The 21,406-nt window shown below is 36.1% G+C and overlaps 1 protein-coding gene across 12 annotated transcripts in view; it reads right to left on the bottom strand.

Annotated features, from left to right (window-relative positions):
- Window positions 1–21,406, bottom strand: part of LOC124634293 (protein lap4) — a 72,750-nt gene extending 51,344 nt beyond the window's left edge. For 10 of the 12 annotated variants that reach the window (XM_047169796.1, XM_047169801.1, XM_047169798.1 and 7 more), the window contains exons 1-3: window positions 21,067–21,406; window positions 20,086–20,203; window positions 3,388–3,556 (exon numbers count right to left, since the gene is read on the bottom strand). In XM_047169796.1, coding sequence (XP_047025752.1) covers window positions 3,388–3,556; window positions 20,086–20,203; window positions 21,067–21,225 — 446 coding nt within the window. In that variant the 5' untranslated portion in view covers window positions 21,226–21,406. The remainder of the gene's footprint in view (window positions 1–3,387; window positions 3,557–20,085; window positions 20,204–21,066) is intronic. The other 2 variants (XM_047169817.1, XM_047169818.1) reach the window with 1 other exon arrangement.

Here is a 21,406-nt window from a genome sequence, read left to right as displayed (position 1 = left end):
ACGTGAGCACACGTCATGTTTGTTTAGAGCCTTGAGGCCGCATTCCGTAGTCGATGTCAAAGTACTTAGCGCTGTTTCTTTACAACAGCCACCGTGCTCTGACTCACACTAAGTCCGCTTATGAACTCAACTAATTAGAATATGGAGTAAACATGATACTTGCGTACGTTTTCTAGTAATCATGATTCGACGTTCATGACCCAAATTCTAAAATAGAACGTTATTAAACCTGTATTCTTGTTAATTTATGCTATGTTAAACCGCAACAATCATCAAAAATCTTTAATGGCTACGGGAAATAAGGTTTATTATTGTAATAAAAACAAGTCATCTTGAAAACAGCTCCGAGCTTGAAGAAGATGTAATGTGTCAATTAAATCGTAAAGGAAAACATTAATCAGCGTGATGTGAAGTAACAGGTTCAAGCACCGATGGTAATGTTACACGTCGTTCGTTACACACTTAACTAACGGACCTACTAACCATTGTTTAATGACATTTTATATTTAGTGTACTTCACATTTTTTGCTAAAAGGTCTGTGGCAATGAGGTACAGGGAGTGATTTTCAGAAATCTATAGAACCTACAGTAAAATATACTGTTCGTTTACCAACGCGCTCCAAAAATATAAAGTAAACCGAACCACAAAGTGATGGCCCAAACGGCCGAAATTGGGTCCTTGATAAAGTAATTTTACTTCGCAGAGAATTCATTATGCTGAACCAGGGGCTTTTAAACGTAATGAATGTTAAATATTAGTTTATAAAAGGCTGTTCACGGCTTACGTATTAATTGATGTTATTGAATATCAATCAATTCAAGTTACTTGCAACCCGATGTCGGTATAATTGAAACATCATGCGAACTGCATGCACATGTGGTGCTGTCAAGACAAGGTATTAGTCATCAGCATCACGCGTACGATACAGGCACTGGACGGTGACGATCATATGAATTCTACAGCTAATAAAGCAGGTATCAACTTACATACGCGAGTTGAACTTTACGTTGCACACTTTGATCTAATTTGTCTTACGCAGGCATAATGTAAGTGCATAGGCAAAAGCTAATCAATCGATCTGCGAGGTTAATGCTACGCCGTAATCAGCTTACAGCTAGGATCTACAGACCCTTAACGTAAATGAAAAGGCTTTAGCTTCCAAATTGCTGATATTGGTACGAGTACCTACTACGAACACCAAAACCAGTATTTGCAGTTATACAGAATTTCGAAGGTTTGAAGTGCTCTGAACTTTAGCAAAACTCGTTTACCTAATTTTAGTTTTAATATGGGATGGATTATTATTCCTCTGCTCCGATCCACCGAACCGTCCCAAATGTTGTTCCGAATATTTGATTCCCTTTATAAAATCATAATTTGACAACATAGTAGGACCCTCGGAAGGACCTTTAGAAGTACCTCTGGAACCTCCACTAGATCAACATATTAGCATCGACTTACAATTTCATGAAACATAAAAAGTAGTTGAACAACTTTTTTCTCTTTGTAATCTCAATACAATGGCATAAGCAACAGTTACACAATAGAGGCTACTTATAGAGAAAATAAAGAATGTACTTCAGACAAAAAGAACGTGAAACAAGTTTTACAAACGTATTATTTGTTTGTTTGGACGTCGTCGATACGAGGTTATTCCAAGAGACCGACCATAGCTTTCCAGTTCAACTTTCGCTTTCGCCTTGAGTTCAAATAAAGCTTGGTCATACAATTTGTTAGTGTACTAGACTCGTGACTTTTATCATCAACTGAATAACTTTCACGGTTATAACAGAGCTGATACGTAGATTAGAAAATATTTAGTAACAATTTATTATCAACATGCAAAGCTAATTAAATCTCGTTGACTTGAAATTTAATTATGTCTTCAGCACACCAAATGTAACATGAAAAGAAATTCATAATTTAGTGGAATCAGTACAGTAACTCGAATTCGCGAAGACTGACTTGAATAATAAATAAATATATTCCGTCCATTTTTGCGAAAGGAACGTCACAGTCTGCTAAAATCTGCTGAATAATTTAAACTCACTATTCCCTACCTTATGAATGTTAAAGCGGTAACTGTTTAAGTGTCTCACACACAACCACTACTGGTACATAACCACATACATACATAATACATACTCTGAAAAATTACTGTACATCTTGGTTTTTACACCAATAGGATGTAACTAAAACAATAGGGATAAAATACATAGATGTATGATAATTGAAGGTCAAAACATTATTCACCTGTACTGAAACATCAAATATTTTAAACAAATTAAAGACCCAACAAAATGAATGAGAAAATCTGGATTAAAAGAACAATAATAAAAAATCTGACCTTTCGGATTTCGGTTTATCAACATTGACGACTATAATACTTAATACTTAACAGTAAATCGCTTTTAGAAAGGCGTAGTTTGGTGTTGATGTTTCACAAAAGCCATCTGATCGATATCAAAACAAATCAATTTCCCACAGGAAATTAGCGGCAAGGCAAGTAAAAGTAAACTAATCGCGTTATCTGTAATAAGCGATTTTGGATTCAATCTTTGAACAATAGCCAATCATGACCCCGTAACAAAAGTTATTTTTATCCTGAGATTAACTCATGGTTCTGTTGTGGTTTTAGTATCTACCACTACATTATATGTACTTATAAGAAAAGTCCTGTGAGAGTAATAAAATATTCGTAGAGAGACACTCTACTTTTACTCAAAAAAAGTACTCGATGTCTACCTCATTTAACTGAATTTGCCTTTTTCTTTATTTAGATAACAAGTCAAGTGGGATTTAATTCTCATCAAAGCCAAATTCCTAAGTTTTTAGCAACTTCATAACCCGTTGCAGTATTATCAATAGTTTCAATCAGTTGTCAACACCTTCATAACATTTTATTAATATCAATAGTTTCATGATTTTCTAGTTATCGTGTGCATAAAGCAAATTGCCACATGAAAACAAGCAATAAACGCGTACAATCCGTTTGTATGGCGTGACACGAGACAATTTTTTCATTGTATGGAGATCATTAGTCATGCCAAGTACTACAAAACAGTATAAGTCATAACAGGACTAGGACAGTGGTATTAATCAGCGCCCTAATAAAAAATGGCTTTATTTTATTATAGTTAATTTTCGGTGACATCTAGTTATACATCTCGTTTATTATGTCAGTCTCAGGATTGAATCTTTTATTTTATCTAGTTAGTTTATTTATAAAATGAGCAAACGCAACGCAGGTATGCATTCATAGTCAATTTTTTTCATAAAACAGGTCAGTTAGCATTGAGAAAATGACCGAAAACTTTTTGTAGAAGCGTTCGCTTTGACACTAAAGGAATGTAGCTTGCAAATAAGAGTTGTATGTTATATCTCACCTGCCAAAGTCGCTGGGCAGGCTGGTGAGCGACATATCATTGAGGCCGAGCACCGTGAGCGCTCGCAGCTGGCTGAAGCCGGCCGGCAGCCGCGGGATGGGATTGCTGCTGAAGTCCGCGATCTGCAGCGCCCGCAGCTTCTTGATATCCTCCGGGATATCGGGAATGTCTGCAAAGTGAATAAATAATTGTAATATACGACTTACGTATATTGGTGCAAGACTTGACTCCATATTTATATGGTCGTTGCTACTAACGGAGTATTTAAACAGTTCAGATGATCAGTAGGTACATGAATTTCACTTCATAGTTATAATCGTATTGTCCATACGTATAGGTCATTGCAGTTTAAGTTTCCAGTAGTAGGTTTGTCATATAAACAAAGATCACATGTTTTTAAATGTTTGTAACTTTGATGTGAATTAAAATAGCATATTGTTTTGTTTCTGAGATTCCGAAATGGCGTGAGAAATATTGCAACAAACTAAAATTTTGTAGCGATATTATACACTTGGTACCTCGTGGAGTATGCATGCATAAACGGATACATATTATACAATGTATGCTTTCGTAACCTTTCATGAAAGCACTCTGTGTAGGTTATTGCAACACAGTACATCCAAATACGGCAGTACAACGGATCGCAGTTTCGGCATATGGCACAGTTAACGCCGCACAAGGACCTATTGCATCGCTCGTATTCAGTGAGGCTAAGGGCCGCCGAAGGTCGACGTGAGAGTAATTGGCACATGGACATAAACATTGCGGTCATCAAAATAATTTGCGATTGTTCCACGCTTCCAGACGTTAAACAAAACATTGTAAACGACGAGGAGACAAGGCCGAACCACGAAATCTTAAATAAGAATAACATTTTTAATTTTATCGAAGATCTGTATAAACCCCAAAATTACTTGTTTCATAAGCTAGCATTTGTGTTATTTCAATAGCACCATGAGGCAAATCGTGAACTTCAAACTTTGGCCGTCTTACCACAAAAACTTTTAAACGTCAGTTTATGCCTTGTCTAAAAAAATGTCAAATTATGACGTTGACATATAGTTCATTTTGCAGCCAAAATTTTATTAGACAAGTGTAAAACAGGGTTTAAAGTTTTTGTAGTAAGGCCCTCTATGTTTAAAATTGAGTAACCGTTTGATTTCACTTTCAATTTTGATCTCTCTACACGTTACATTACCCACGTTAACGGATAAACTTTGAGAGCTTGTTGCTTCTTCAGAACAAGTTGCCTCCGGATGCAAAGCTTTAAAAGTTTTGATAAAAGGCTTTGAAGAGTTGCTAAAGGTTATCCAAGCGACAAATTATGCAGCCTTTGCGATTCTATATTACTAGTCCGTACCTAAGTTTTTTCTAACTTTATCAAATCAATCTTTTTTATTCTTATTCATACCTAAATTGGCCCTTTTCCCATCCTTGTGTGTCTACTACGAGCGTTGTTTAGATATCCGCACTGAACTGGAAAAAATGTGGCTTATGGTGTCACTTCGTCTGCAGTTTTCAATTGGATTAAATGACAGCTTTGTTCGCGTGGTAAAACAGAAGTAAATAACTTTGATTTATTATTCTAGAAAACACACACAGAAGCTCCCATAGTGAAAGGGTCACATTATAAATGATTAAATGGGCCGAAATCTGGAGATGATATTGGTGAAAAATTGGTCGTACTGATTAGATTTTATTGGCTCCAATTGAAACCACCATGCCGAAGACAAAAATAAAACTGTTAGACCATCCGTGCGTCACTCACGTTTTAAATGTTTTATTATTTTATGGTAACAGCATATTGAATATCATGTGCCATATTTAACTCACTTTTCTCGAATCAAACAAAGATTGTATAATAAATCGATGGATAACATAAATATCATACTGTAGATTATTTAAACATTTTAACTGTTTCTTGCATTCTGTAGTGCTAATTGAATTGTAAAGACCTAATTTGGGATTTTTAGAATTTAGATTTACCAACCACTTTAAAGAGCCAAAAAACGTACCAGACCATAATCTGAATCTGCACATAATATTTCCATCCCTCTATTCATCTATACATATAATAAATCTGTAAAAAAACTGTGTCTGTACATTGAATATATTAAAAAAATAATAATTGGGTGGGGTTTAGAAACAGTAATGGAGCACAAATCCAAAAAAAAAATTTTGTCTGTATGTCTGTATGTCTGTATGTCTGTATGTCTGTTTGTTTGTACACGCTAATCTTCGGAACTACTGGACGGATTTCAATGATTTTTTCTTTGTTGTATCGGTATAAAGTCGGGGCAACATATAGGCTATAATTTATCTTCGAAACTTGAAGACCTGGTGCAGAACTGCAACAGATCAGCAAAACTATAAGAGATACAAAAATGATGCCATGGCAAAAATTGTTCCACGTGATGAGCATTTTCGGTTGAGAGAATAAATTTGAAGATCTGGAACACCTGATGTGGAACCCCAAGAGCCCAGCTACACTGTAGCATATACGGGTATGACGTTTTAGCAAAAGTTGTTCAATCTGATAAGCACTCTCTGTTGACTTATAAAAAATGAAGATCTAAAACACCTGGTGTGGAACCCCAAGAGCCCAGCTACTCTGTAGCATATACGGGTATGACGTTTTAGCAAAAGTTGTTCTATCTGATAAGCACTCTCTGCTGACTTATAAACAATGAAGATCTAAAACACCTGATGTGGAACCCCAAGAGCCCAGCTACTCTGTTGCATATACGGGTATGACATTTTAGCAAAAGTTGTTCAATCTGATAAGCACTCTCTGTTGACTTATACAAATTGAAGATCTAAAACACCTGATGTAGAACTCCAGAAGCCCAGCTAGACTATAGCATATAAAGGTATGACGTTTTAGCAAAAGTTGTTCAATCTAATAAGCACTCTCTATTGACCTATAAAAATCGAAGATCTGGAACACCTGATGCGGAACTTCAAGAGCCCAGCTACACGATAGCATAGGTACATAGGAATACCGTTTTAGCAAAAGTTGTTCAATCTGATGAGCACTCTCTGTTGACTTACAAAAATCGAAGATCTAAAACATCTGAAGTTGAACTCCAAGTACACTTGAAATGACGTTTTAGCAAAAGTTGTTCGATCTGATGTATATTTTCTGTTGACTTATGAGAATCGAAGATCAGAAACAACTGATGTGGAAATGAAAGCTATCTCTAATTTCACTGTATAATGATATAATAAGCTGCAAGTACCTCCAAGCGGTGAAGGCGGTAATAGTTTAGAACAGGCTTTCAATGGTGATGGTAGGTATATAATCGTCAATTTTACTCTTTTACTACAAAACTTTATAGAATGAATGTTCGAGTTTTAATGCTATTTGAGTGTTGTATTCTTTTCCATTTATCTTCATGACAGGGTAGCCTACTCAGTACCGCGGGGGACGAGGGGGCAGGCAGCTAGATTTTAATTAATCAGGTCTATCTAGGAAATCATCATCCTCCGAGCCTTTTTCCCAACTATGTTGGGGTCGGCTTCCAGTCTAACCGGATTCAGCTGAGTACCAGTGCTTTACAAGAAGCGACTGCCTATCTGACCTCCTCAACCCAGTTATCTGGGCAACCCGATACCCCTTGGTTAGACTGGTGTCAGACTTACTGGCTTCTGACTACCCGTAACGACTGCCAACGAACGAAACACAGTTATTGGTTTCAAAACCGGTCATTGGTGGCCAAAATATTCTTAGAAAGTACATACGAACTAAGAAAAGTTGCATTGGCAAGTACTTGCCAGACCTGGAATCGCAGTCACACACTCATACTTGAGAGATTGGTTCTCTAAACACTAGGTCACCACTACTTTGTTATTTAAGGGTCCGTTCAGAAAAACCACTTAAATGCGGACTAATTAGAATCACTACTTTTATCCCTATGGTCACGCCTATTGCGCTTTAGTTCTTAGCGTTTTGTTTAGTCTGCTGTGCTTTTGCCGTTGACGTACAAAAGTGAAATTTATGGAACGTTTCGAATGATTTTGCGTATACTGTTGTTTGCCCGTCAACGGGCCCTTTAAATTCAACATCAGACGATCCAGATCTTTAATTTTGCTGACCCCGCAGTCGCTGGCATAAGGGACAGGATCCGCGTACGAAGTCGCGGGCAGAAGCTAGTTCTTAAATAAAAATAACCAAAGAAGTAGATATCGACTTATTACAATATCAAACGAAATATGTATCTGCAAAACGTGTTTAGCGAAGCAGATAAATTGTAACAGTCCCGTAACCCGTACAGCCGTAGTTAATCGACCGACGGATACTAGCGTAGGCACTAGTTAGCGACTAGCGTGCTCAACTGATATGCATATCAAGAGTTTATAACAAAACTGCAACATTCCAGCATTTCTATCATAACATCGGCATATTTGCATTGGCAATCCGTGCCTATTTTAAGTGAAGAGACCGGATTGGCCTTTTATTAACGTGGAGCGTGTGTTTTAGCTTCTAACTTATGTTTAAATGGCATAGGAGTGGAGAAGGCAATAAAGAACAACGAAATTGACCACTGGGCGGACGAAATGAACTTTACTGAGTCTGTGATTTAATGCTTCACAATTACAATAGATTTTAATGAGCAAAATAAACGCTATTACGAAGGTAGTTCGAAACTGGTTTTCTAATTTCACGATGTTAACGGTAGTGCGCCCCGGTTTCCGGTTTGCGGGCGGGCATTCCAACGGGCGTGTCGTCATCAATTATTTGTCAAGCTACGAGCTATGCTTATTTTATGGATGAACCCGAACGATAACACAAGCCGGTCCTTTTCAATCAGGAAACTAATGCATTATGAAAGCTAAGTGGATAGTGCAGCATAAAATATTCTCAGAAAACATTAAAAAATAATAAACTTTACAATCACCCCATTAATGCGACTATTATTAGACCAAAAGCTATTGCATCATTTTACATCAAAATTATGAAATTAATAAGGTATCATAACTAACGAGATCATCGTAAAATCATCAACGTAAAAATCAGCTTTGGATTAACAGTAGTTAAACTAATTTCAATAACTTCCTGTAAGTTTAAAAAAATCTTCAATTTATGTAACAGGTGTTTGAAGCGGCAGTAAATCATTCATTGAATAATGTTTAAGTTGAACATATTTTTAAAACAGAGACCGGGGAAATGCTCTTTTCAAAAGTGTAGCTATTTTAAGAAGGTATGTTATGTGGATTCTTAGTGCCCTCTTTGTTTATCTGAAGGGTGCGGGAAGCTGTTCCGAACAGGTCTACGGTAATGGCACTTCCGCTGTAATTCGAAAAGTGTTCTGAAGATGTTTATTTATATGGTAAGTACTACAACTCTCGAGCGTTCCCGTATGTCAGTGATCCGAATAATTATGAACTTCAATTAAATGTTGCGTATTCAAAGAACTCTTTTATAACTTTTCATGGAATTAGATTGAGCATCGTTTTAATTAGCTTCAAGACTAAGAGTAGGTCAAATGGAAAGTATAACAAGAAAAACAATTATCAAGTTGTGACTTTGAGCGGAATCTTTTATTAAGACTCGAGGTGGCCCAGTGACTTTCATCCAACATCTTTTTTTACTGTTGTCGTTATGTATTTATTAAAAGCTTTATCAACAGCTACTACAATAAGGCGAAGTACCCATAACATTATGACTCGGACTTGCACAGTGGCCAATTACTGGTTAAACAGAGTTCACAAAAATAAGAAATAAAATTAATATAAAAAAAATATTTCACGATTACATTCTTATTAATAAAGAGAGTACTCATAAAAACTCGGTCAAATAGACATGATTGACGTTGTTTCCAAATACAAGTGGCATATGAGCATACGACCAATATCACGTAATATCCGTAGCAATAACATGCAGAAACCAACGGTAAATCGGTGGGGGCTTAGGAACGGCAACTGGAAGGAAATTAATCTTCATCCTGCGGCGGAATCTCTCTTACTCAGATTATCGTATAGGCATCTACGCAGATTGGAGATGCATCTAAAAGCAAATTGCATTGCAATACTACAGGATTGGATTTTGGAAAAAGAGTTTTCTAGTGGAGGTTATCTTGTGTTACGCCTTTGATAAAGTAGCTCAAAAAGGCATCAAAGACGAGTCACGCCAAATAAAGTAAGCAGGTGAATGAATCAGGCTCATTTTGAATTCTATTTGCGCATTGTTTTCAAGATACCATGCATGTGTTGTCGCGTAGCGCTCACCGTGTGCATGCAGACAGTTCAAAAATTCTGTTTAGTTTTTTGTAATTCTCTTATCGTGTTGTGAGAAATTTTGATTTACTAAATTGTGAAAAGAATTCGGATAACATGGTAAGCGACCATGAAGTCTCTATGTCCAGTGATTTAAGATTCTTAAAAATGTTCTTTAATTAACTGCAATTATTTTGTAGATAGCTAAATATTAAAGTAATTATTCTTGTTAACCTTCCTGTTAAATACACACAAGATCCAGTTTATTAATTGAACAAGCAACCAATTTATTTTTAAGAGATGATGTAACAAGTGTTCGGCAGACAACCACAGATTTTCGTTGGGTCTCGAACGCACCCATTTCTCATACCGCATAGTTTGGTTAACAGATGTTTGATTTACATGTTCGTACGTCCGGCCTGGCCTTGCAAAAATAGCTACCTTTATGGAAATAAAAAACAGTACAAACATACGGTGTAACTTTTATAGGTCGAGCCTACATAAACAATGCAGGTTCGATAAATGAACAGTAAAAGTTATAGTCGCCGGTCGAGTGGCGGTCTCGCGTGGCTTACCACCACTGGAATCCCATTAGAACGTTATTGAGTTGTTCGTTGTACAAAGCAACGAACGAGTAGTCTATACCGACCCAACGTTGACTATAATGGACGTTGTTGATTCAACCAGTGGGTCTCTCAAACACAATAGGCGCCCTAAGGGCAAAAATCCTATTTGTTTTGTGCGACTCACATCAACGAACCTGTGGGTGAATTTAATATTGCACAACAAAACATCGGCAGTTATCAAACTTTCCTACCTTGTATACCTTAACTAGCCGTTTTCCCGCGGTTTCACCCGCGTCAAGTGGTAACTAATGCCCGTACCAGGATAAAATATAGCCTATGTTACTCGTGGATAATGTAGCTTTCGAATGGTGAAAGAATTTTTAAAAACTGTCCAGTAGTTTTTAAGCCTATTCATTACAACCAAACAAACAAACAAAGTTTTCCTCTTTATAATATTAGTATAGATTGATAGGAAGAAATTATGATACATCAGTCAGGTATATGAAGTGTATTCCGTTGTAAACAATTCGCATAAAACAAAAATGAGCCTTTTGGATCAATCAGTGGAAGTAAGACAAAACTTCATGTGTGCTAAGTGATTAGCATTAACAAACGAGTGAATACTAGTACGTTATGCGTGAACAAGCTGGAGCGCATATTTTGAAATGAAAATATTAAAACAGGCTTTTAATGTAATGAATGTGGTTTCTGAAATTGGAGTAAAACTAAACGCTCATTCCTTGAAACAAAGCAATGTCACAAAGGTAAACGTAGTTTTACTGCTGTGTAATCAGGGTCGCGTCAGTCGAACATCTTGAACAGCGTTATAAATGGGCTAGGATTAAAGAAAAATGTGTAAGGTAAAATTTTACTTGCTATGATTTAGCACATCCGTATTACTCAAATCTTTGAATCAGTTCAGATGCAAGACTTTCATAATTTTGCCTAGGGGAAGACTAAATAGAACCAGCCTGCAAATAGCAATGTTTACTGTTATGACATAGTTGTGATACGAAACACGTTGTTGCATGTGGCTCAGTCTTCAAACGAACCCAATAAATACAAACGTGGGAACGAATATTACGTATTCATCATGCAAAGAGCCATAATAGTATAGATTTAACATGCACAGTACACTTTTATTATTTTTAAACGTATCTTTATATTAAACATCTCGTTCTGAGTACTTGCTCGCACGCAAGAATTAGTCACACCTGCGACAGTAAACGTGCCATTGCTCCCAAGTTGGATATTTCCTGACGCTTTGATTTTATTACTGTACAGTGGAATATTTAATGTAAAGACATGTAAACTTACAACTCACATGGTAATTTATAGCTCATAAACGAGGTTCCACGTTAAGAACAATTTGAACCACTGTGTCACGGAATATTATTTTGTGACCACATGTTAATCAACAAACAAGAACGTGTACCAAACCCATAAAATATGACCATTTCTCACTTTTTTATACGAGATGAATGCGTCTCGTAGAACCAGAATTTGATTAATCACGCATCATACAGAAAACATAATATTTGTTTTACGCCGACTCGTTGTTATAAAATAACAATGCGCTATTATTAATTTCAGATATGCGGCTAGAATATGTCGGATTTACAATAACCTCAACCAATCCTATAATTTTCTCATCCCATAAATATTTTATTCGATTTATTGTAACAAAACCGGTCGAAAGGTGACCTCACTCCGCTGATCAAATCTTCGGATTACGAAAGCCCGGTTGTGTGATAAGAAGCATGAGTAGTGGGTGGGTACGCTTGATTTGTAAAAACAAAAGCGACGTTCAAATGGCTCCCATGCACTGAGGAATTTGTGCCATGAGAGACCGATGAGATTCTTAATGATTATTATAAGGCAGACAAACGGGTGAGCGCGAGCGGTGCATACGCGTGGGAGTATGGAGAACAATACTATGTTCGGCAGCACGCTTTGTCAGTTCAACAGCCCCATGAGCAGTCATTGAAACCGTTGCTCTACCTCTGACCCCTCTAAAACAAATAACTTGTCTAGACACTTTGATTAGTCTAAAACTTTCGTAGCAAATAAATCTACTCATGAAAAGTTTGAGGATTACATATTCATAGCCAGTTTTTTTTCATCAGCAATTTGCAATTAGAGAATTCTATTTAAAACTATTACTGTTTTTGATTGCCCAACAATCAAGCATTATTTTTTTCACGCGCAAGTCGTGTCTGGACAGATGAACGTTACTTTCATCGACTTCATCATCGTAACGGTTTGACATTTAATATGTAGGTATATTTCTGCAATATCCCAACCTCACCCACATACCATCAGTTATCATCGTAACCGTGACGGCTCCCTGGCTAAAAAGCAATTGGCAATTAAAATAAAATGAATTATTTCTGAGTAAACCCTAGTATAAGCGGATTAATAAAAGCTACGACAATGGACCCCCCTAGAGAATATGAATTGTTCATTAGTGATGGGAATCCTTGAACTGATAATATCAAATTATTATGCGATACCCATTACTCACAAAGATATTACGACAACCTTGCTCTTTCTAGGCATTGGCCAGGGACATCAGTTAGGAACAGTGTAAACACTTTTGCACATGAGGCCTTGCCTTGGTTAGCCTCATTTCATTGAAAAAGGTGTAAAAATATCATCTTATATTCTTTAGTGGATCGATATTTTCTTACTTTATCTGCTATGGTCTGTTATTTTCAACAACCTATTTTGTTTAGTACAAGCTAGCAGACACAAGGAGAGAATTTCTATACGCTTGTATACTGGGGTTTCTGTCAACAGTTAAGCTTTTATCTCTTTACACTGAAAACTTTCTACAGTAAAGCTACTACGTCACGTAGTTGCTAAGTCATGCCAAGATTGAATAAAGATAGTGCAAGCGAGGAACCGCGGCCACAAGGAAGGCATATTTTATGCAAAGTAGACTAGACTTGGAGAAATAACTCAAATAGATTTGCATCTTGCGCCTATAACGTCAAATGAAATTATTGTTAAAACAATAATCAGAGTGCTTAGTGCGAGTTTTCGTAAATTTATTTACGGACTCACATGAGAGCGCGTATACTAAGATTTGTATGGAACAAAAACAGCTCCGCCTAGTGTCAAAAATTGGAACCTAAAGTAGCGAGTGCCAGTTTACAAATTTTCGAAATCGAATCGCTCGGACTCTCAAGTGAACGTGACAGGCACGGGATTGGTTTATTTCTGCCGTGATGCGAGTGCGAGATTCAGATTTTGACAGATCGAATAGTAAATAAATACAAACGCGATCGAATTTAACCAAAAAGTTCTCACGAAGATTTTTGTGGTGAAAGTGAAGTGAGGAGATATTCGTATATCAACAATTAAGTTTTTATTTAGTGAAAATAATACCAAAAATATGGCAGGACGCTTTTTCTTTGCTCGGAGGATGTTTGCGGCCGCAAAGGCCCAAGATGAACGCAACAAAAGCGCCAGAATTGGGGCAAGGGCTTACGCATTTTTTAATTCGTTAGTTCACCTCACGGAGACGCAATTTAGACATAGATATAGATTGTCCAAGAAGATTTTTAAGTTCTTGTGCAGTTAACTGAGACAGCACAAATCTAAAATCCACTCTACGTGTTTCCTTGGAACATAAGGTACCTATTTATCAATTCATGTAAGTTACAATATCAATTTCCAAAACAAAACTAGGTATGTATATGATTGAAGAAACTTTCTCCTTCTTTTATTTGCAGGTGCTTACCGCTTTATTCTTTTTTGCCACTGGATCCTATCAAAGGCCAATTAGAGAAGCAAAGCACGTATCCCAAAAAATGTGCAGTGTGTATTTAGAACAAGTAACTGAGGTTCTGACTCATAGAAATATATAATCTTCCCTAGCACTCCAGGTGCTAGACAAGAACTTGTCTTCATTTTAAATTAATTAAATTAAAACAACTAAAATCTTTTTTCGGGCGTCGCGTCAAACATAAACAAAACATCCAAACAATAACCCCAAAAATTTTGAAAGACAGTCGTCCCATACGATTACACGCTAAAATGACGTCTTTCTAAATTTGGTAGGTTTATCCCACCAAGCGAACGGAACACCAACCTAACAAAAATGATCATCGCTATTCGCCGTGAGGAAACGTGATGCGAGTAATTTGCGAGATGGCAACTCGCACTCGCTTAAATATTGCATTCGGTTCGTTTGAAGTTGACTCGCTAAACTCGACAGTGAAGTCATTCGCAAAATTTTGTTCAACTCGCACTAGGCACTCTGGACCCATGTCGTACAAAATCACAGTTAAGTTAAAATAACAGTTAAAAAAGTATTCCATTATTAATAACAAAACTTCGATAATATGTCTATTAGTTAGCTTGATAATACTAAATACTCATTACAAGATACTTTCAATGAAATTGAATCGTCAACAGCGCAGCTAACGTGTACGAAAATTCCCTGAAAGCAAAATGTGACACACAAGGTTTATTATTAAACTCTAAATTAAACACCTCGCTAAAGTAATTGCTGGTCTGAAGTTAATGTTATTACTACAGGAGGTAATTTAATTACAGTTGGCAGGATCGACTTAATTAAGCACCCAGATTCACGTTGTCATCAACAGACAGGGCCTCTTTGCAATAACAAACAAATTGCTTATTAAAGCCTATTAACATTTTGATCACTTGGAATTATTTACGAAGCGGGAGAAAAGTATACGTATGTATAATGTGTTTGGTATTCTACAACATAGATTTGCAATATATCGTTGCATTGTTTTAGAGCGAAGCAGTTAACTGTGAATAATACACAGATGTTGGTATAGTATACAACATAATATGGCACTAACCGCTTGATGGCGAGTTTAACAGGAAATCTAGTTCATCTACACGGGTCGTTGGAAACGTACTCGAATCACCCACCGCGAACTTGCCATCTATGTAGGATGTTAGTGAAATACTTTACTCACATACTTAGGGCACGAAATACGTAATCGAAAGCAGTTTATGATATAACTGTAAACGTTTTAAAATAGAAAGTTCTTGATTTAAATTGACCAATCAACTGAGGTCGCCAAAATTGTCCATAATATAAACAGCGTATGACCTAACTACAGATTTGATATCACCTTCTTGTTGTCCTATTATGGAGTGGGCTAAAGTCAGAATATGCAGTATTTTCCAATGACTGGGAACTCCAAACAACAACAAAGATATTTATAAACTGATCCTCATCTCGGTTATTATTTCGTATCCCCTGGTTAATTATGTACATCCCTATACGGTAAGGTGTCAATATTTTGCACAACAAAGAAGTGAGTGCGGTACCCTCGTCAAATAAGTTAATGAAGTGAAACATATTAGGTTAGCATTACACGAAACGACTACTAGGTCAAAATAATACAATGTTTTTGCTAACTGTAACACATACGGATATTCCGACATCCGACTTTTTTTGCTAAATAAACCTATGAGTCATAATAAAATAAGGAAGTAATAGTTGTAATTAAATCGGAAATCCTTTTGTGGTCCCGGTTCCTCATAATTAATACTTAACTAGACACATTAGCGTTTTTTGTGTAATTTACATTTCCACATTTGTAAATGAGTTTTGACTGAAATCAAGAGCAATTACCAAGTAGCGGTGATTCTTGTTGACAAGAATGTCAAGAGTCATAATGTTTAACGGAACGATCATAATAAGATGAGATGAGATGAGATAGTTTTTGCAAAGAATGCTTATTGTCGGCTTAGGAAAGCAAAATATCAATTGGTAATTTACAAATAAAAAAATGATTAGCGTATCGTGCATCACATACAATAACCTAGTGAGCCAAAAACAGGTGGATTTAAAACGAACTGATACGACATTAAGGTTATCTTAACCAAACAAAAGACGTTATCGAATGTCGATGATACAACAAATATAGACTTCCAAAAATATCAATCATCAGGACCAGTTATGAAAAAAAAGAAATCATAACGTTCAATGGTGATTGCTTGATAATTGCCTACATAGTTTGTTGCAAAACTTGTTAAAATTCTTGGTGTTCGTCTAATGTGGGAACGCAATTGTTTAACAACATAGACTTACTACCGGGTGACGTCAGATTGTTACGGTAAAAATATTGAGTTGAGAGGTTTAAATAGTAATGTTCCGTGGATAATTTTCACAAGGCAGAGATGGTGAATTATTCCACTCCGGAGTAGCGCACTGTCTGTCAAAAACAGTATTCGTGGTCATCTCTCAGTCGACTCTTGCGTCGTCATGAAGCTCTGTATTTTGATGGAGGCTTGGGAACTGTCAGTGCGACAGATTTTATAAGGTCAGCCTTCTTTGTGGGAAAAGTCTTCCATATAACAACATCGAAAACAATGAGCACTGCATCTGTCGAACATTAGTGGTTTGGTTATTCTGCATTGGTGGGTGTCTTTGAATTTCTTTCTCGGAATCCCTCGATCATAATGTGAAATGTGTGATGGATATAAAATGGCTATCTCACATTCTGGCATTTTTTGGCCAAAACCATCTTCATCTTACAAGCTTCAAAATTGTAATTAGTAAGGAATTATGTTTATCTGTATAAATAAGCGACGTTTATAATCAGTCAGGAAAACATAATAAGGAAACTGAAGTTCAATAACAGAGGCAGGCAACTAACAAAAAGTTGTCAATATTTACAATGATCACTAGTACTATAATGCTGCTGTAAACAATGTTTTTTTGCCAGCGAACTGGGACTATGCAGAATGTAGTTGATACTAAGTTCTATCACGCTTTGGTATTAGGATTATTTTAATATGTCACATTACGGCAACTATATTCGTATCATCAGGCAGACTCTGGTAACTTATTTACAACGTTCACAGCTTGCCAAAAATAGGCATTCCGCTCAGTTATTTCAGTGGAAATTTTCTTAAAATAGCACTTTCCTTTCATGTTCAAGTCAGTGCAGAAATATTTTGGGTAGGCAGCTGTGAACAGTGGTGGTTGTATGAAATACAGTTTCACGCTAATCTATGGTACTTGGACCAACTCCGTTTGAGAGATCATGCTGTCGTCCCAGCATTGAAACGGAACGGTATCCATACCGCAAACACTTATAGAAGCACAGCCTTAAGTTGAAGAAGATTGGTGTCAATTCGATGCAAATGCTATACAGGACTTAGATACTTGATGAGAACTTTTTAAATAGATATGAGATGAGTACGCTGTTGTATGAGCATTACTTTAGAAATATTTTATACGTATTTCTTTGCTGTGCAATAATACATAGTTAAGGGGTCACGTACGTTGAATAAAAATGAGTTATTGCATCGGATTGGTCATGTAGGTCCTGCGGTAGTGACCTATTACGTAGTTACGTCCGTCATACTAAATGGAGTGGCGATGTTAGGTAGTTGCACTATTGTCGATACACCGTACATTACCATGCGAATAATTAGGAACGCGATACGTGAGAACGTTCGCTTACGTTATACAATACAATACAATGTAGATTAAAGCACAAATGGAACTATAACCCGGTTATTCAAAAGTGCTGTTTTGTATACAAATCTTGATTCATGGGCTAAACTCTTGGTATATAATGTTAGCTTTTACATGCCTGATGTTCATATCAAATCGTAGGTTTAGATAGACAGCTGGATTAAGTTTCCTATGCCAACTGCAGTTTTTTGGAGAACAAAGTTTTGGAGGCTTCTAGTATTCAGACAATCAAAATCTGATACGAATTGAATGAGATCTTGGTCGTGTCTTGAAACAGAATTTAACTGTGAAACTATGCAACTTAAAGCTTTCGTATATGATTTTGGCCTGCGCTGTCATTTATCAATTTACCAAATTGGGCCATTTCAAGGCGACTGGTAAGTAACCTTAATTAAACTAAACATCCAGCACGCAAAGACACACTTGACCCTAGTCAATTAGAAACAGCACTGACAGCTAAGGTGTATGAAAGGGTTTTAAAGCAAATTCCGATGTAATATAATATTCGCATTATTCAAAGACAGTAAATACATTTTGCTATAAAAGTTCTGAACTTGTAGGTGTGTTTTATAAGCCATAACGTTTTGTTTCAAAAAACTGCTGGAACTCAGTCATGAAACATGATTAATCTATCCACAAACGAAGACAACCGCATAAAGTTTACAGCTTATTCGTGCTAGCTCACGACCTTCAATGCAAAATAGGTAACGAATAAAGGTGGAAATTCCCACCTAACATTACTAAACAAGAATAAATATTTTCCCATTGAATACACAATAGGGAAAGACGCTTAGTGGAGATTTGCAGCCGCGTGCCGCATTTGTGCAAGGCCAGGTCACTGGAAACCTCATGTGAGCAAGTCGACGTAGATAAATCGTTTATTTATGTTGTTATCAACTTGGTTTGCTGCGATTTAAAAAGAAGCTGGAATCTGCGGTATCGTTAGTGTTGGATAGCATCTGTTGCGTCTGTAAGTAGCGAGTGTAGTTGGAGCGAAAATATAATCCTCACCAATTGCCTAATTCGCATTACATAAAAGGGGTCAATCACACGTAAGATTAATAGATTCTGAATCATCGCGCATTAACTTAATGTTAGCCAAACAAGACGTTTATTACCGCTATTCGGTACTTGAACGAACATAACAATGATGGTTTAGAGATAATAGTTCTCCAATTAGGTATTGATGGATTGTTTTGCTAATAGGTATTATTCAAATGCATCATAACCCGCTCGCATGCAGGGTTCTATAAAAGGTTCAGTAAAAATCTGATATTACTAGCTGGTAGCAGCAGGAAGGATCGTGTATTTTATGAATTGCCACGCTTAAAAAAAACATAAGTACCTACACTGCAATTGTCAAAAGCTACACTATTACAGATTCTTGTAACTAATTCGATTTTGCCAGGACGTCCATCCGTTTTACAAAGTTTATAAGACTTGGACCTATAGCTACAGTAAGATGAATTGTTTTTTTTTGTGTCATGTGATATTTCATTCACGAGTATTTCGCACCTGGTGTGCACGTGAAGTTATGCGCTTGATGGACAGAGACGCGACGTGCATATTGATTATTGCAGGACATTACAACCTTAAATATTTTCAGTTTGGAATGTTATTTTAACCAATGACTAGAAAGTTTACCTTTTGAGCTGTTCTAAATCTGAACCAATAGCAATGTGATTTTTGTATTATGGACCCAGTTATAATTGATAGAAAACAAAAAGGTAAAAGAACAAGTCATTATTGCACTACAACTTTCTGAGCGGTAAATTGAACTGTCTTGATCAAAATCATGTTGTCACTATTTAATTATGTAAGTAGCCGCATTGTATTTATTTTATTTTTAACCAACTTCGAAGACGAGGTTCTCAATTTGGATGTTTGTACTTCTTTTATGTTTGGTAGCCGATATCTCGGTCATTGACCAACTGATTTGAAGATTTTTTTGTTCTAATACTTAGGTGGCTTATAGCTTGATAAATAATTAGGATTGAATCACACCTAACAGTGACTTCAATCAAGTTCATTTATTTGTCTGGAACAATGACATTGCTTAGCTAAAACAATGAACAAATAATAATTGAATGAGTAGCCATAGTAGCCATATTTTATGTAAAATTATTGTCTTGTTTGCCTAGAAAAATTCTTGACATTTAACTGTGCCAATTCGAGTTTAATGCATGTAGGTGCAGTTTATGATCAAATATTTTTACTAGCAGAAGTCAAGACAAGAACTGTAGTGATTGACCTAATGATTGAAATAACTTAGTTTTAAGATAATTAAACCTTCCCGCACTCACTCTACCTATTTCATAACATATTTATACTATCGGGCAGATTTGAGGAAACTAATACACAAGACCTTTAATTATCACACAATACAAAAACAATGCAGTGCTAATATTGTTGTGTTTTATTTTCTAAAATAGAACTTACCATTTCGAGATACATCTAGCTCGACTAGATTTTCAAAATTCTGTATATCTGCTGGAAGTTTATGGATTTCATTATCACTGAGGCCTAATCTTCTTAGTCTATGGAGCCTGAAGAAATTCTGAAACAAAAAAGTATGATTGTTAACAACATTTTGATAATCCTGAAACATTTGACAATAATAGACTAAAGGAAAAGGAATTGATGCTAATTACATTCCTTAAGTGATCATTTTATGTTAATTTTCCATCATTTGAGTTCTGAAAAATTGTTATTTTTTTATGGCTGACTTATATAAAAGTTTGTTCTTATCTTGATTTTAGGAACCAGTCATTTGTTTTGCTTCCGGACAGTAGTTTTTTTGACACAAGGATGATACAATAGGGGTGCAAAAACTCCAATCCATAATTATGTAGCATTTTATTTGCACATAGGCATGCATTTGACTACTACAGCATTTAATTTAAACTGGTATTTTAATAATTTAAAAAAAAAATTGACTCACACTTCTTGTACATACACGGATTATGAAATGATGACTGAGTAATTGTATATGAAGTATATTTATTTAAACTACCTAAGTATTTGTCCAGTAGAAATTCTGTTAAACAACAGCATAATTCAAAGTACATACCAATAACAGTGTCCCCCATTAACCCCATGAGACCTACATATTCTAGCTAGTTAAAAGCTCCACTACATGTTTATTTAGCAGTTAAATTCAAACATCTCTTATTATTCAGGAACTAGGAATGAATCCGCCTATTTTACTATATTTACAAAAAATAAACTGTGAGTACAATACTGTATGACGTACTATGGAGTAGTTCAAGATTGCTCATAAACTATGAAGAATGTGAATTTTATGCTCATTCATACCAATAACAACGTAAGACGCATTGATATTATTTACACTTAAGCAGTGATAAGGTAAACGCCCACGAGTGAAATGATTCGCCCTAGTTAGGTTACCAATACACTCACCTTCGGCAAATCTCGTATATGGTTTGCATCCAAAAAGAGCTCCTCTAAACTCCTGGAATATCGTAAAATGTCTTCGGGTATTGTTGGCAACGAGCAATGCCGCTTGTCTACACATTCCACTTGGCGATTACATTTGAACAAAGGTATACATCGAAACATGTTGGACACTACACTTCATACAACCTAAAATTGAATGAAACACTACAACGACACATATTTGAGCACTTTTAAGATAGTAACACTATTTCAGCATTGTAAAATTGATAACGATATCAAAATAATCCAAAAAACACAACTTACACCTCACCCTACAAAATGAAGCCACAAACTGTCAGAGTTG

Source organism: Helicoverpa zea, chromosome 11 (assembly GCF_022581195.2).
Source record: "Helicoverpa zea isolate HzStark_Cry1AcR chromosome 11, ilHelZeax1.1, whole genome shotgun sequence".
Lineage (NCBI taxonomy): Eukaryota > Metazoa > Arthropoda > Insecta > Lepidoptera > Noctuidae > Helicoverpa > Helicoverpa zea.
The sequence above is the reverse complement of the archived record's forward strand: the minus strand, read 5'-3'. Positions and strand labels throughout refer to the sequence as shown.